Below are 13,454 nucleotides of genomic sequence, written 5' to 3' on the forward strand. Positions count from 1 at the left end.
CTTCTTTCACTCTAAATATTGTAGCATCAACTCACCTCTAGAATTCAGAATGCATCACTTTTACTGTGAATGAAAATACAAAGAATTTTGAAAAGGAAAGAGTAGTTATAGCAAGTGTGGTTCTTACATAGATTATATTCTGTTTCTTTGAGGGAACTGGTTAGCTACATGATCTAAAATCTAAATTAAAACTTTAGCTGCAAGTAAAATAAGAATTTATTATTTGTTCATTATCATAGTTCATTATTATTCTGAGAAAGTAGAATCTCAGTAGGGTCATAATTTTTCTACAGAACTGTGCATTGCTGAGATGTGTTTCATAAGCTCATACTTGATTACTGCAGCCTGGTAGATAGGAACTCTTTGTCAGAGTAGAAACAGAAATATACACATAATTTTGAACAGAAATAAATGTAGAGATAATTTGCACAGATCAGTCTTTTTCTTACACACAAGAAAAGTGCTTTTTCAGCAGAAGCCCATTTAGGGTTTTCTGCATGTCTGTGATGTGTCAAACTAAGGAGGAGCTGCTCCAGTGGTGTACGCTTGCCCCTGTTAGGAGGTTTCCTGGGTGACACAAGTGTCTCTTTGTTCAAAATATTTTCTTTATTCTGATTCCAGTAATTTATAGTCCATTCTGACTGTTTAGGAATAATAAAATCTATGGTTCCATATGCAGAATAATCATAAAATTTGTGCATTTAGGACAAGCGTTGGAGTGAGATTAGGCTGTTTTGTTTCTTTGCTTAAATAATTTTAATAGTCAATACTTAAAATCTCCAGATCCCATAATGCCACAGTGGTTATTATTAGAAATGTTAGGCTAATTTCAGCCATTAGAATGCTCTTATTTTGTCTCCTTCTAAACCTTTTAATACACCATAATAAACATGCAGAATGATACAGCAAATACATCTAATCTGTTTCTCATTTTCCTGTGTTTTATTTTCTCATGCTCTGCACAATCCAATTTTAATTAACCTTCATCTTCCCTTTGGAGACTTTACTAAGTGAATAGAGTTAGTTAGAAAACATTTCTTAATATCCAGCCAGAAATTTCTAATACTCCTTGGGACTGTTCACCCTCTATTAGGAACATGTTGTTACTGATGTCTTTTCATCTACTTAATGGTTATGATAGTAATTATATCATATTGCTTCATTTAAAAGTTTATCCCATTCCCTTACCTTGTTGATTTCAGGTCCAAAACATATACCTTAGCCAGGAAATGTAAATCCGTATGCCTAAATTAGTAAAAGGTTACCTCTGTATCTACAAAAATAAAGAAAACAAAGAGGGAACACATGGGTACATGTATAACTGCAGCAGTATATGAAGTATGGATACTTCATATACAAGTATATCTTGGTGAGCGGGTACATCCAATTCGTAAAACAAAAGCCAGATCATTACATATAAACATCCCTTAGGTACACTTCTACATTATCTTATATTCATTTGGGTTTTTAAGACTCTCTCTTCTGGATGATTATTCATGCATTTCCTGCACTGAAACTAAATGATCTTCGTGTGGCTAAGTAACTCTGAAGACTGTGAATTCAGGTTTATCTTCATAGGATTTTTAGTACAAAAGTGTATGTCTTACTCTTGTTTTGCTGCCGAAGTAGGTATATTCTCCATGTATTTTCTATGCCGAACAATTTATTTTGAGAGAAAAGAGAAGAAAAAACCCACAAATTTTAATTCCCAAATCTCCTTACTAGACCAATATGGATGACATATTGTGTTCATAGAAGTTTTAACTGAAACCACAGATGTAAATGTCTATACATTTCTAAAACAAATGAACAGCTGGAAAAAATGGGATCATAAACTATCTTTTGGCTGGCAAGAAAAATAGTTTGTAATTTGAGTTTTGGGGCTACTCAAATGGATCAAATCTCTTGTAAACCCATTATGGGACACTATTTTGCAAGTTGTAAAGTCTTGTCATTTTTATTAGCTGTGGACCAGGAGTAAATGTAGAGTCACTAAACCATTTTAGACCACAGTTTCAATAACTGCAATTTGTGTAATAAAAGTTAGTTGTTTTGCATTGAAAGTGTATATTACCATTTTGCAAGTAACTGTTCATATGCAAGGTGGAGACAATCGAAGCATCTATTTTGGGAAACCGGTCTTCTCAGTCCTACTAGGATTGCAAATTAAATGATAGCCTAAGCACAGGGATCTTTATTGTGTGTGAAGAATTACACAGATCACCTCTTCATTAAATTTAAGAGAGGGAAAAGGAAAAAAATTGCATAACTTTTTTACAGAGTCTGTTAAAGAACATAACTTTATTTCTTTTTTTGTTTTGTGCTTTTTTTTCAAGCGATTGCAACAGCAATAGGAACTCCATTGCCTCTTTCACCAGCATTTGTAGCAGTCAGTGCAGTTCTTATTTTCACAGTGATGAAATGGATTCAGGTATGTTTAGAAAAGTCAGCTATGAATCTGTCATCTGTTGCTTTTATTCAATTTTATTACTTTAATTTGCATGGCAGTTTTATTGTTTTAGTTTTAAAAATTGCATCCTCCTTCATAATAGAAGTGTATAATCTTGCTTCTGCCTAGCTAGTGCTGCACTTAAGAGTCCTTCTGTGAGAGAGATGCAACATACCAGTGTCTCTGTGAATCGACTCTATTAGAAGAGCTCTTGGAGGCACTGCTTTTAAAGTCTTTCATGTCTTGACCTTGACAGTGCATTATGTTGCACAGAGCAAGGAGCATTTTAGGTGAGCGTGGAATGCTCTCCCGGCCTGTGTCAGCACCCAGAGGGCAGGATATGGCTGTGTATGTTTGTAGGAAGGAATGTGAGACCACATAGAAGCACATTCTTGTTTATGCCGTGACAAATTGAATTTAAATAAATGCAGCTGCTAATAGGAATGAGATGGGATTTAACTGCTTGGAGTACAAGGTCATATACTCAGGGAGTAATAATAAAAAAATATTTGCTCTAAGCTGGGAGTTTATCATTTGAGAATGACTTAGGAAAAGAAAGAACTGGGCGTATTAGTTGAATGTGAGCCACCAGTGAGATTTGGCCATAGAGAAGGCAAGTTTTTATTGCTAGTTGTACCAGGAGAAGTATTTTCAGTTGGGACAGGAAAGTATTAAGACATTATGCAAGGTATCTGAGATAGCTTGTGAATAATGCAGAATAATGTGAATAAGGCAGAATTTAATTTCCAGTAATGATACACTCTTACAGAGCTGAGCAAATACAGAGGAAAGGATGAAGGACATAGAGAACTGTTTATAAAAGAGAAGACCCAGGATCTGGATCTTCAACTTAAGATATAAATGAGCTGATATCTGTCTGTGCAGCATCAAACTGTAGTACCAACTGAGGTGCCTAAAATAATATATCTGTGCTAGCCAAGCACAGTATGGTGTTCAAGATGATAAATACTGCTGCTCAGTGAAACTCCCACTCTTTGGATGACTTAATTTTCTCCTAGTTCCAAAGCTAACCTGGCTAACTCCAGATCAGTGCTCTTGGGCACCATGCTCCATCTGATGCAATTAAAATCCTGTCAAGGGGTATAACTGCTGACTGTAAGGGAAACTAAAGGAGCTGAAAAAGAAAAAGAAATGCTGTATGAGTGTTTCACTGACATAAGAATGATGTGTCTAGATTGACCATGAATATATTTGGATTATAAATTATCAAGTGGCTACTTCTTATATGTCACTGTACCATCAAGTAGGAAAACTAGTTTTAAGCTCAGTTTCTCACAGTTTTTGAAAGAGTTTGGCTTGCATCACCTGTTGTCTGAGAGGGCGAGTGACAATACAATGACCTAAGAGAGTCTTTCTCCTTTGCACTCTCTTAGGAAATTATGTGATATGTGCTACTAAAAACTTATATGAAATACAGGATATGGATGTTGTATTCTTGTTGAATTACTGAATTCTCATAACCATTTAATTAGTAAGATCATTAAGACAGTGAATTGTCTGTGCAGTCCCTATGGAAACTTTATGGTGAATGCATTTCAGTGACTTTGTGGTTTGCTACATTAGATTTACACTACTTAGCTGTTTAGGATGTTCTCCAGCATAGAAGAATCGTGTGTTCTGGTCACAGGATGGTTGAGGTTTGAAGGGACCTTTAGGGATCATCCAGTCCAGTCCCCTCCTCAAGCAGGCTCATGCAGAGCAGGTTTTCCAGGACCTTGACCACTTGCACTTTTAATAGGGTCCTTTCTTTAAGAGCTATTTCTGTATTATTGAGTGGCTAGTAAATGCAAAGTATATAGGGAGTACAGTTACTATAATCCTGAAAGACATCAGTCTGTGTGCAAAGCAAATTATCTAAGCTTCAAAGCTTTGGTAAAACATTCTGTAACTTCTGAACAGTTTTTCATTTTAAAATATTTTTCAGGCGATGAGCTTCCCATAAGTGTTCGAATCTCCCATGATAAACAGGACAAGCTCCATAGCTGCTTGGAGCATCTTTTTGGTCAAGTATGTGATTATTTTCCTTGGCTTTGGTACTAATGTCTGTGTTTGAGCTAAAATGTCTTTCGAAAATACTTCTTTTTCTTTTTACTTTTGCTTTCCACTGTTTACTGGGATGGTATGTATTTACTCATTTTCCTTCAGTTTTCTGTAAATAGTCCAAACCTGCAATTTAAACAGGTCCTTAAATTTAGTCTAAGAGTCCCTAGCTTGTTACCTTAACTAGACCCATTAGGGAAGAAAGAATCCAAAGTTGCTTGTCTGTAGTCATATTTCTTAAAGAAAGAATTTCTGACTGTTGCTGTAAAATACATCTTTCTCACAGAACCTTGATCCCAACAGGTTGATTCAATTGTCAGTCTTCTGAAAGGACCAGCTGTGATGAGGGCCTTTGAACAGACAAAATACTTTACACCAGGTCGAGGCCTCCAAGGTAACATTTAATTCTTAGCTATCAGAATCAAAAGGCAGCTTAAAGAGGGCATGGATATGGCTATCCACTCCTTAAGCTGGGTGTTAAAGAACTGATTTTGCTTAATCTTGGTGTATTCTGCAAAAATTGATTGTCGAAATTCATGTTAATTAGATCTTAATTCTTAGTTGAAAACTGGCTTCTTACACTTTTATTGCACAATGTATGAAAGGATTTCAGGTTTGTTGGAAAGTCAACTGAATTGTAGACTCTGAACTGACTAGCATTGCTGAGGTTTTTGCAGGAAGAAGTAGGTTTTTTTATTGCAGGTGTTTTTATTACAGTTTTGCCTCAACTACTGAAGCCATTCCTGATCTGTTTTATTACTAATGCCAGATTTTTATTTTTTTTGTAGTTATATTATTTTTGAAGCTGATTTATAAATAATTTGTGAGTGTAAATTTATAGTCACAGAAGTACTTATGCCAAATATATGCTTATGTAAGTATCACTGGTTGCTTAAAAAAATATCCTGTAGGTAAATTCAGATACTCTACTAACACTTCTTGCATAGTTGCCCAAGTCTAAGTGTATAAATAGGTATCTAGTGGTAGTCATAAGATTGTGATGAAAAATACAAAGGACTTCTTTTGGTGAACTGAGTTTAAAAAAAAAAAAGAAAAAGGTTCAGCAGGAAACTGAAAGTTTTATTAATATGTATAAGAAGTTTTATTGATCCTACATGTCTGTTGGCAAAGAAAACTGATTTTAGATGGCCAGAAGGTATTAAGAAGGTAGTACAGAGTGTATCAAGATCTCACTGAAATCAACAGTGCATAATTACTGTACCCCAATTATTTTGNCCCGAGGCCATGAGTGTCTCTTTGTTCAAAATATTTTCTTTATTCTGATTCCAGTAATTTATAGTCCATTCTGACTGTTTAGGAATAATAAAATCTATGGTTCCATATGCAGAATAATCATAAAATTTGTGCATTTAGGACAAGCGTTGGAGTGAGATTAGGCTGTTTTGTTTCTTTGCTTAAATAATTTTAATAGTCAATACTTAAAATCTCCAGATCCCATAATGCCACAGTGGTTATTATTAGAAATGTTAGGCTAATTTCAGCCATTAGAATGCTCTTATTTTGTCTCCTTCTAAACCTTTTAATACACCATAATAAACATGCAGAATGATACAGCAAATACATCTAATCTGTTTCTCATTTTCCTGTGTTTTATTTTCTCATGCTCTGCACAATCCAATTTTAATTAACCTTCATCTTCCCTTTGGAGACTTTACTAAGTGAATAGAGTTAGTTAGAAAACATTTCTTAATATCCAGCCAGAAATTTCTAATACTCCTTGGGACTGTTCACCCTCTATTAGGAACATGTTGTTACTGATGTCTTTTCATCTACTTAATGGTTATGATAGTAATTATATCATATTGCTTCATTTAAAAGTTTATCCCATTCCCTTACCTTGTTGATTTCAGGTCCAAAACATATACCTTAGCCAGGAAATGTAAATCCGTATGCCTAAATTAGTAAAAGGTTACCTCTGTATCTACAAAAATAAAGAAAACAAAGAGGGAACACATGGGTACATGTATAACTGCAGCAGTATATGAAGTATGGATACTTCATATACAAGTATATCTTGGTGAGCGGGTACATCCAATTCGTAAAACAAAAGCCAGATCATTACATATAAACATCCCTTAGGTACACTTCTACATTATCTTATATTCATTTGGGTTTTTAAGACTCTCTCTTCTGGATGATTATTCATGCATTTCCTGCACTGAAACTAAATGATCTTCGTGTGGCTAAGTAACTCTGAAGACTGTGAATTCAGGTTTATCTTCATAGGATTTTTAGTACAAAAGTGTATGTCTTACTCTTGTTTTGCTGCCGAAGTAGGTATATTCTCCATGTATTTTCTATGCAGAACAATTTATTTTGAGAGAAAAGAGAAGAAAAAACCCACAAATTTTAATCCCCAAATCTCCTTACTAGACCAATATGGGTGACATATTGTGTTCATAGAAGTTTTAACTGAAACCACAGATGTAAATGTCTATACATTTCTAAAACAAATGAACAGCTGGAAAAAATGGGATCATAAACTATCTTTTGGCTGGCAAGAAAAATAGTTTGTAATTTGAGTTTTGGGGCTACTCAAATGGATCAAATCTCTTGTAAACCCATTATGGGACACTATTTTGCAAGTTGTAAAGTCTTGTCATTTTTATTAGCTGTGGACCAGGAGTAAATGTAGAGTCACTAAACCATTTTAGACCACAGTTTCAATAACTGCAATTTGTGTAATAAAAGTTAGTTGTTTTGCATTGAAAGTGTATATTACCATTTTGCAAGTAACTGTTCATATGCAAGGTGGAGACAATCGAAGCATCTATTTTGGGAAACCGGTCTTCTCAGTCCTACTAGGATTGCAAATTAAATGATAGCCTAAGCACAGGGATCTTTATTGTGTGTGAAGAATTACACAGATCACCTCTTCATTAAATTTAAGAGAGGGAAAAGGAAAAAAATTGCATAACTTTTTTACAGAGTCTGTTAAAGAACATAACTTTATTTCTTTTTTTGTTTTGTGCTTTTTTTTCAAGCGATTGCAACAGCAATAGGAACTCCATTGCCTCTTTCACCAGCATTTGTAGCAGTCAGTGCAGTTCTTATTTTCACAGTGATGAAATGGATTCAGGTATGTTTAGAAAAGTCAGCTATGAATCTGTCATCTGTTGCTTTTATTCAATTTTATTACTTTAATTTGCATGGCAGTTTTATTGTTTTAGTTTTAAAAATTGCATCCTCCTTCATAATAGAAGTGTATAATCTTGCTTCTGCCTAGCTAGTGCTGCACTTAAGAGTCCTTCTGTGAGAGAGATGCAACATACCAGTGTCTCTGTGAATCGACTCTATTAGAAGAGCTCTTGGAGGCACTGCTTTTAAAGTCTTTCATGTCTTGACCTTGACAGTGCATTATGTTGCACAGAGCAAGGAGCATTTTAGGTGAGCGTGGAATGCTCTCCCGGCCTGTGTCAGCACCCAGAGGGCAGGATATGGCTGTGTATGTTTGTAGGAAGGAATGTGAGACCACATAGAAGCACATTCTTGTTTATGCCGTGACAAATTGAATTTAAATAAATGCAGCTGCTAATAGGAATGAGATGGGATTTAACTGCTTGGAGTACAAGGTCATATACTCAGGGAGTAATAATAAAAAAATATTTGCTCTAAGCTGGGAGTTTATCATTTGAGAATGACTTAGGAAAAGAAAGAACTGGGCGTATTAGTTGAATGTGAGCCACCAGTGAGATTTGGCCATAGAGAAGGCAAGTTTTTATTGCTGGTTGTACCAGGAGAAGTATTTTCAGTTGGGACAGGAAAGTATTAAGACATTATGCAAGGTATCTGAGATAGCTTGTGAATAATGCAGAATAATGTGAATAAGGCAGAATTTAATTTCCAGTAATGATACACTCTTACAGAGCTGAGCAAATACAGAGGAAAGGATGAAGGACATAGAGAACTGTTTATAAAAGAGAAGACCCAGGATCTGGATCTTCAACTTAAGATATAAATGAGCTGATATCTGTCTGTGCAGCATCAAACTGTAGTACCAACTGAGGTGCCTAAAATAATATATCTGTGCTAGCCAAGCACAGTATGGTGTTCAAGATGATAAATACTGCTGCTCAGTGAAACTCCCACTCTTTGGATGACTTAATTTTCTCCTAGTTCCAAAGCTAACCTGGCTAACTCCAGATCAGTGCTCTTGGGCACCATGCTCCATCTGATGCAATTAAAATCCTGTCAAGGGGTATAACTGCTGACTGTAAGGGAAGCTAAAGGAGCTGAAAAAGAAAAAGAAATGCTGTATGAGTGTTTCACTGACATAAGAATGATGTGTCTAGATTGACCATGAATATATTTGGATTATAAATTATCAAGTGGCTACTTCTTATATGTCACTGTACCATCAAGTAGGAAAACTAGTTTTAAGCTCAGTTTCTCACAGTTTTTGAAAGAGTTTGGCTTGCATCACCTGTTGTCTGAGAGGGCGAGTGACAATACAATGACCTAAGAGAGTCTTTCTCCTTTGCACTCTCTTAGGAAATTATGTGATATGTGCTACTAAAAACTTATATGAAATACAGGATATGGATGTTGTATTCTTGTTGAATTACTGAATTCTCATAACCATTTAATTAGTAAGATCATTAAGACAGTGAATTGTCTGTGCAGTCCCTATGGAAACTTTATGGTGAATGCATTTCAGTGACTTTGTGGTTTGCTACATTAGATTTACACTACTTAGCTGTTTAGGATGTTCTCCAGCATAGAAGAATCGTGTGTTCTGGTCACAGGATGGTTGAGGTTTGAAGGGACCTTTAGGGATCATCCAGTCCAGTCCCCTCCTCAAGCAGGCTCATGCAGAGCAGGTTTTCCAGGACCTTGACCACTTGCACTTTTAATAGGGTCCTTTCTTTAAGAGCTATTTCTGTATTACTGAGTGGCTAGTAAATGCAAAGTATATAGGGAGTACAGTTACTATAATCCTGAAAGACATCAGTCTGTGTGCAAAGCAAATTATCTAAGCTTCAAAGCTTTGGTAAAACATTCTGTAACTTCTGAACAGTTTTTCATTTTAAAATATTTTTCAGGCGATGAGCTTCCCATAAGTGTTCGAATCTCCCATGATAAACAGGACAAACTCCATAGCTGCTTGGAGCATCTTTTTGGTCAAGTATGTGATTATTTCCCTTGGCTTTGATACTAATGTCTGTGTTTGAGCTAAAATGTCTTTCGAAAATACTTCTTTTTCTTTTTACTTTTGCTTTCCACTGTTTACTGGGATGGTATGTATTTACTCATTTTCCTTCAGTTTTCTGTAAATAGTCCAAACCTGCAATTTAAACAGGTCCTTAAATTTAGTCTAAGAGTCCCTAGCTTGTTACCTTAACTAGACCCATTAGGGAAGAAAGAATCCAAAGTTGCTTGTCTGTAGTCATATTTCTTAAAGAAAGAATTTCTGACTGTTGCTGTAAAATACATCTTTCTCACAGAACCTTGATCCCAACAGGTTGATTCAATTGTCAGTCTTCTGAAAGGACCAGCTGTGATGAGGGCCTTTGAACAGACAAAATACTTTACACCAGGTCGAGGCCTCCAAGGTAACATTTAATTCTTAGCTATCAGAATCAAAAGGCAGCTTAAAGAGGGCATGGATATGGCTATCCACTCCTTAAGCTGGGTGTTAAAGAACTGATTTTGCTTAATCTTGGTGTATTCTGCAAAAATTGATTGTCGAAATTCATGTTAATTAGATCTTAATTCTTAGTTGAAAACTGGCTTCTTACACTTTTATTGCACAATGTATGAAAGGATTTCAGGTTTGTTGGAAAGTCAGCTGAATTGTAGACTCTGAACTGACTAGCATTGCTGAGGTTTTTGCAGGAAGAAGTAGGTTTTTTTATTGCAGGTGTTTTTATTACAGTTTTGCCTCAACTACTGAAGCCATTCCTGATCTGTTTTATTACTAATGCCAGATTTTTATTTTTTTTGTAGTTATATTATTTTTGAAGCTGATTTATAAATAATTTGTGAGTGTAAATTTATAGTCACAGAAGTACTTATGCCAAATATATGCTTATGTAAGTATCACTGGTTGCTTAAAAAAATATCCTGTAGGTAAATTCAGATACTCTACTAACACTTCTTGCATAGTTGCCCAAGTCTAAGTGTATAAATAGGTATCTAGTGGTAGTCATAAGATTGTGATGAAAAATACAAAGGACTTCTTTTGGTGAACTGAGTTTAAAAAAAAAAAAGAAAAAGGTTCAGCAGGAAACTGAAAGTTTTATTAATATGTATAAGAAGTTTTATTGATCCTACATGTCTGTTGGCAAAGAAAACTGATTTTAGATGGCCAGAAGGTATTAAGAAGGTAGTACAGAGTGTATCAAGATCTCACTGAAATCAACAGTGCATAATTACTGTACCCCAATTATTTTGGGGGGGGGTTGGGGTTTTTTTGTTGTTTCCAATTTTGGGACTAAGATAATGGAGATGAACCTAGAGCAGGGTCGCACAACAAAATGTGGCATAATAAATGTAGAGTTAGACACAATATATAGACACATCAGATATGTTATTCTTGATCTGCATCATCTTCATGAACTGTACAAGGAGCACTTCAATTATTTGAAAGATATACTAGCAATAAGTAATTTTGGTTTAAATTTAATTTTCTGATTGAAGTAATTTTGCCTCTAAAAGTTCCAGGGTCCCACTTACTCCAAGGAAACATGTGTTATGTACCTGGTTCAGAAAGAATCATATTTGGGGATGCTGCTCATTCTCTCCTTGGATTAAGTAGAGAGCTTAGATGTTAGACCCATCACCATAGCTTTAACTAGAGTTAAATAAGTTGACAAATCCTCGAGCAGTGAAAACATTTGGGAAGAAATAATGTCTTATTGTGGCTTTCTCAGGACATTTAAGCAGAAAAATACTATTTTTATCCTTGCTTAGAGTTTCAGCAGGAAATGGAACCAAAGCTTAACTGTCCAAAGAGGCTACGACTCCACATCAAGCAAGACCCTTGGAACCTTCCCAGCAGCGTCCGGAGTCTTGCCCAGAATATCAGAAAATTTGTTGAAGGTTAGTAAGAACAACATGATCATAAATAAGCACTTGATTAATGATACAGAGGCAAGGGAGGGGAAAGAAAGGGAAGAGATACAACTGCTTCATGATGCTGCTAGGCAAGATTTGCTGAACCCAGTGTAGGCTACAGGACTTCTTTGCATTCTTAATGACAAGGTTAGCGGAGTTTATCTTAGCTGTCTTGTGCTTACCCTGTAGACTTCAGGTGCTGTAGAGAAAATAGTCTCCTGACAAGTGAAAACAAAGGAACCATATGTTGCATGTGGTAGGTTGTTTCAGTTGCTGCTGAAGTCCAGTGGGCTTGACTGATTTATCACAGAACTTCATGGGACTGATACCCCAAATTGAAGCTTTTCTTGAAATGAAACTCGATTTTCCACTGTCTTAAATGGAAAGATGAAAACTCTGCAGGACAGCTTTTGTCCTATGTCTTGGTCTTCTCTGTCTTCGTCTGGACAGAGACATTATCCCTCTGTCATTATCCCTCTAAAGTCATGCTCCTACTTTTGCCATAAAGCCACGGTCTTCACTTAATCCATCCCAACTGATGCTATCACTCCTCCTCCCTCCCACTACTGTCTAGAAGTTACCAACTACTCCTCCTCTTTACCACCAAGTACTCTGCTCCTCTTCACCATCAAGTGACAATGTGAGCTGAGGTTTTCTGCTTTCTCCCCTGTCTTCATAAGAAAACAACTGGGACTTCCTCTCCAGAATATCTTGCCTGTAGTTTTTGCTTTATTTCCTGTGCTGTTTGCTAAAGAAACAGAAAAATGAACAAAATTATTTTGGTACAAACCCTTGCACTAGGAGTCTGTGGGGTAACAAAAACTTATGTCGGATCTAGCTTTACATTATTTGTGTGTGTTTAGCTTCTTCTGTTTTGTGGGCTAATTTCCATGGTGTCCCATAAAAAAACTGTTAAATACCAGATCACTGGAAAAGAACTTGGTGATAAGTTTTATTAGGATAAACTTTCTAAAACCAACCAGCCAAACCAAACAAACTCCTCCCTCTTTGACTTTTGGTATTTCTGATTTCAGATACAATCATATTTTCAGACCCTGTGTTAGAAAACTGGAAAAAACAGTCACATAAATATCTCCTCTTTCTGGAGTCAATCACGTGGGTTGATCCGATACTAGGAATACTCCTTTTAGTTTAATGTTAGCTATCACTGAGTGAATATTTCAATAAATATTTTTTAATCCTTTTTTTCCAGAGGCCTGTCTTCATTCTAAGCCAAATTATATTCAAGTATTAATCAGAATTTCTTTCACAGTTGAGGAGGAATGGAAATGTGCCTTCAACAGTCCTTCCTTGCACCCTTTCTGAAGCTTAGCTTACCAGACCATTTTCACATAACTTGTTTACCCGTAAATAAAATTAGTAGACCTAACCCATTTTAACACTGGTCATATACCCTCAGTATTGAGCTGAGATTATTCAAATAAATTTGGGGTTAAATCTACACAAAATTTTGTGGGAGAGTTCAGCAAGGTCCAAATGACTTGCTGCTTCTCTATAATACAATTTTTTTTGGTATACTACTATAATGTAATAGGGCTATTTATCAGAAAAATCTTGATGTTTACAGAACAATAAAACTGTTTGCATTTTCTAGCATTTTACAAATAAGGATGAAACATTGTTTCTCTTAATAAATTACAGTAACTAACTGTATTGCAGCTGACATGCTTAAGAATAGTGCTTGGTTCAGAGAGCTAAATAGTAAAAGACATTATTCTTGTGCTGTTCAAGAGCATCACACACTCTGCCTTACCTTCTCTCCTCAATGTGTATCAAAAGATGTCTGCCAGTTTTAAATATTGTTGGCTCTCCCTTTCTGTCCATGGCATCTGAGCCTTTGTCAGAG

General features: G+C 35.8%; 1 protein-coding gene across 1 annotated transcript in view; it reads left to right on the top strand.

The window, feature by feature from the left end:
- The window catches only part of PREX2 (phosphatidylinositol-3,4,5-trisphosphate dependent Rac exchange factor 2), a 177,844-nt gene that overhangs the window by 104,242 nt on the left and 60,148 nt on the right, over positions 1-13,454 (top strand). Inside the window, exons 28-31 of the mRNA XM_017812536.1 lie at positions 2,337-2,431; positions 4,395-4,477; positions 4,814-4,904; positions 11,444-11,572. Of these exons, the coding sequence (XP_017668025.1) occupies positions 2,337-2,431; positions 4,395-4,477; positions 4,814-4,904; positions 11,444-11,572 (398 nt within the window). The remainder of the gene's footprint in view (positions 1-2,336; positions 2,432-4,394; positions 4,478-4,813; positions 4,905-11,443; positions 11,573-13,454) is intronic.

The sequence above is a fragment of the Lepidothrix coronata genome, unplaced genomic scaffold, assembly GCF_001604755.1.
Source record: "Lepidothrix coronata isolate B3197 unplaced genomic scaffold, Lepidothrix_coronata-1.0 Scaffold36, whole genome shotgun sequence".
Classification (NCBI taxonomy): Eukaryota; Metazoa; Chordata; class Aves; order Passeriformes; family Pipridae; genus Lepidothrix; species Lepidothrix coronata.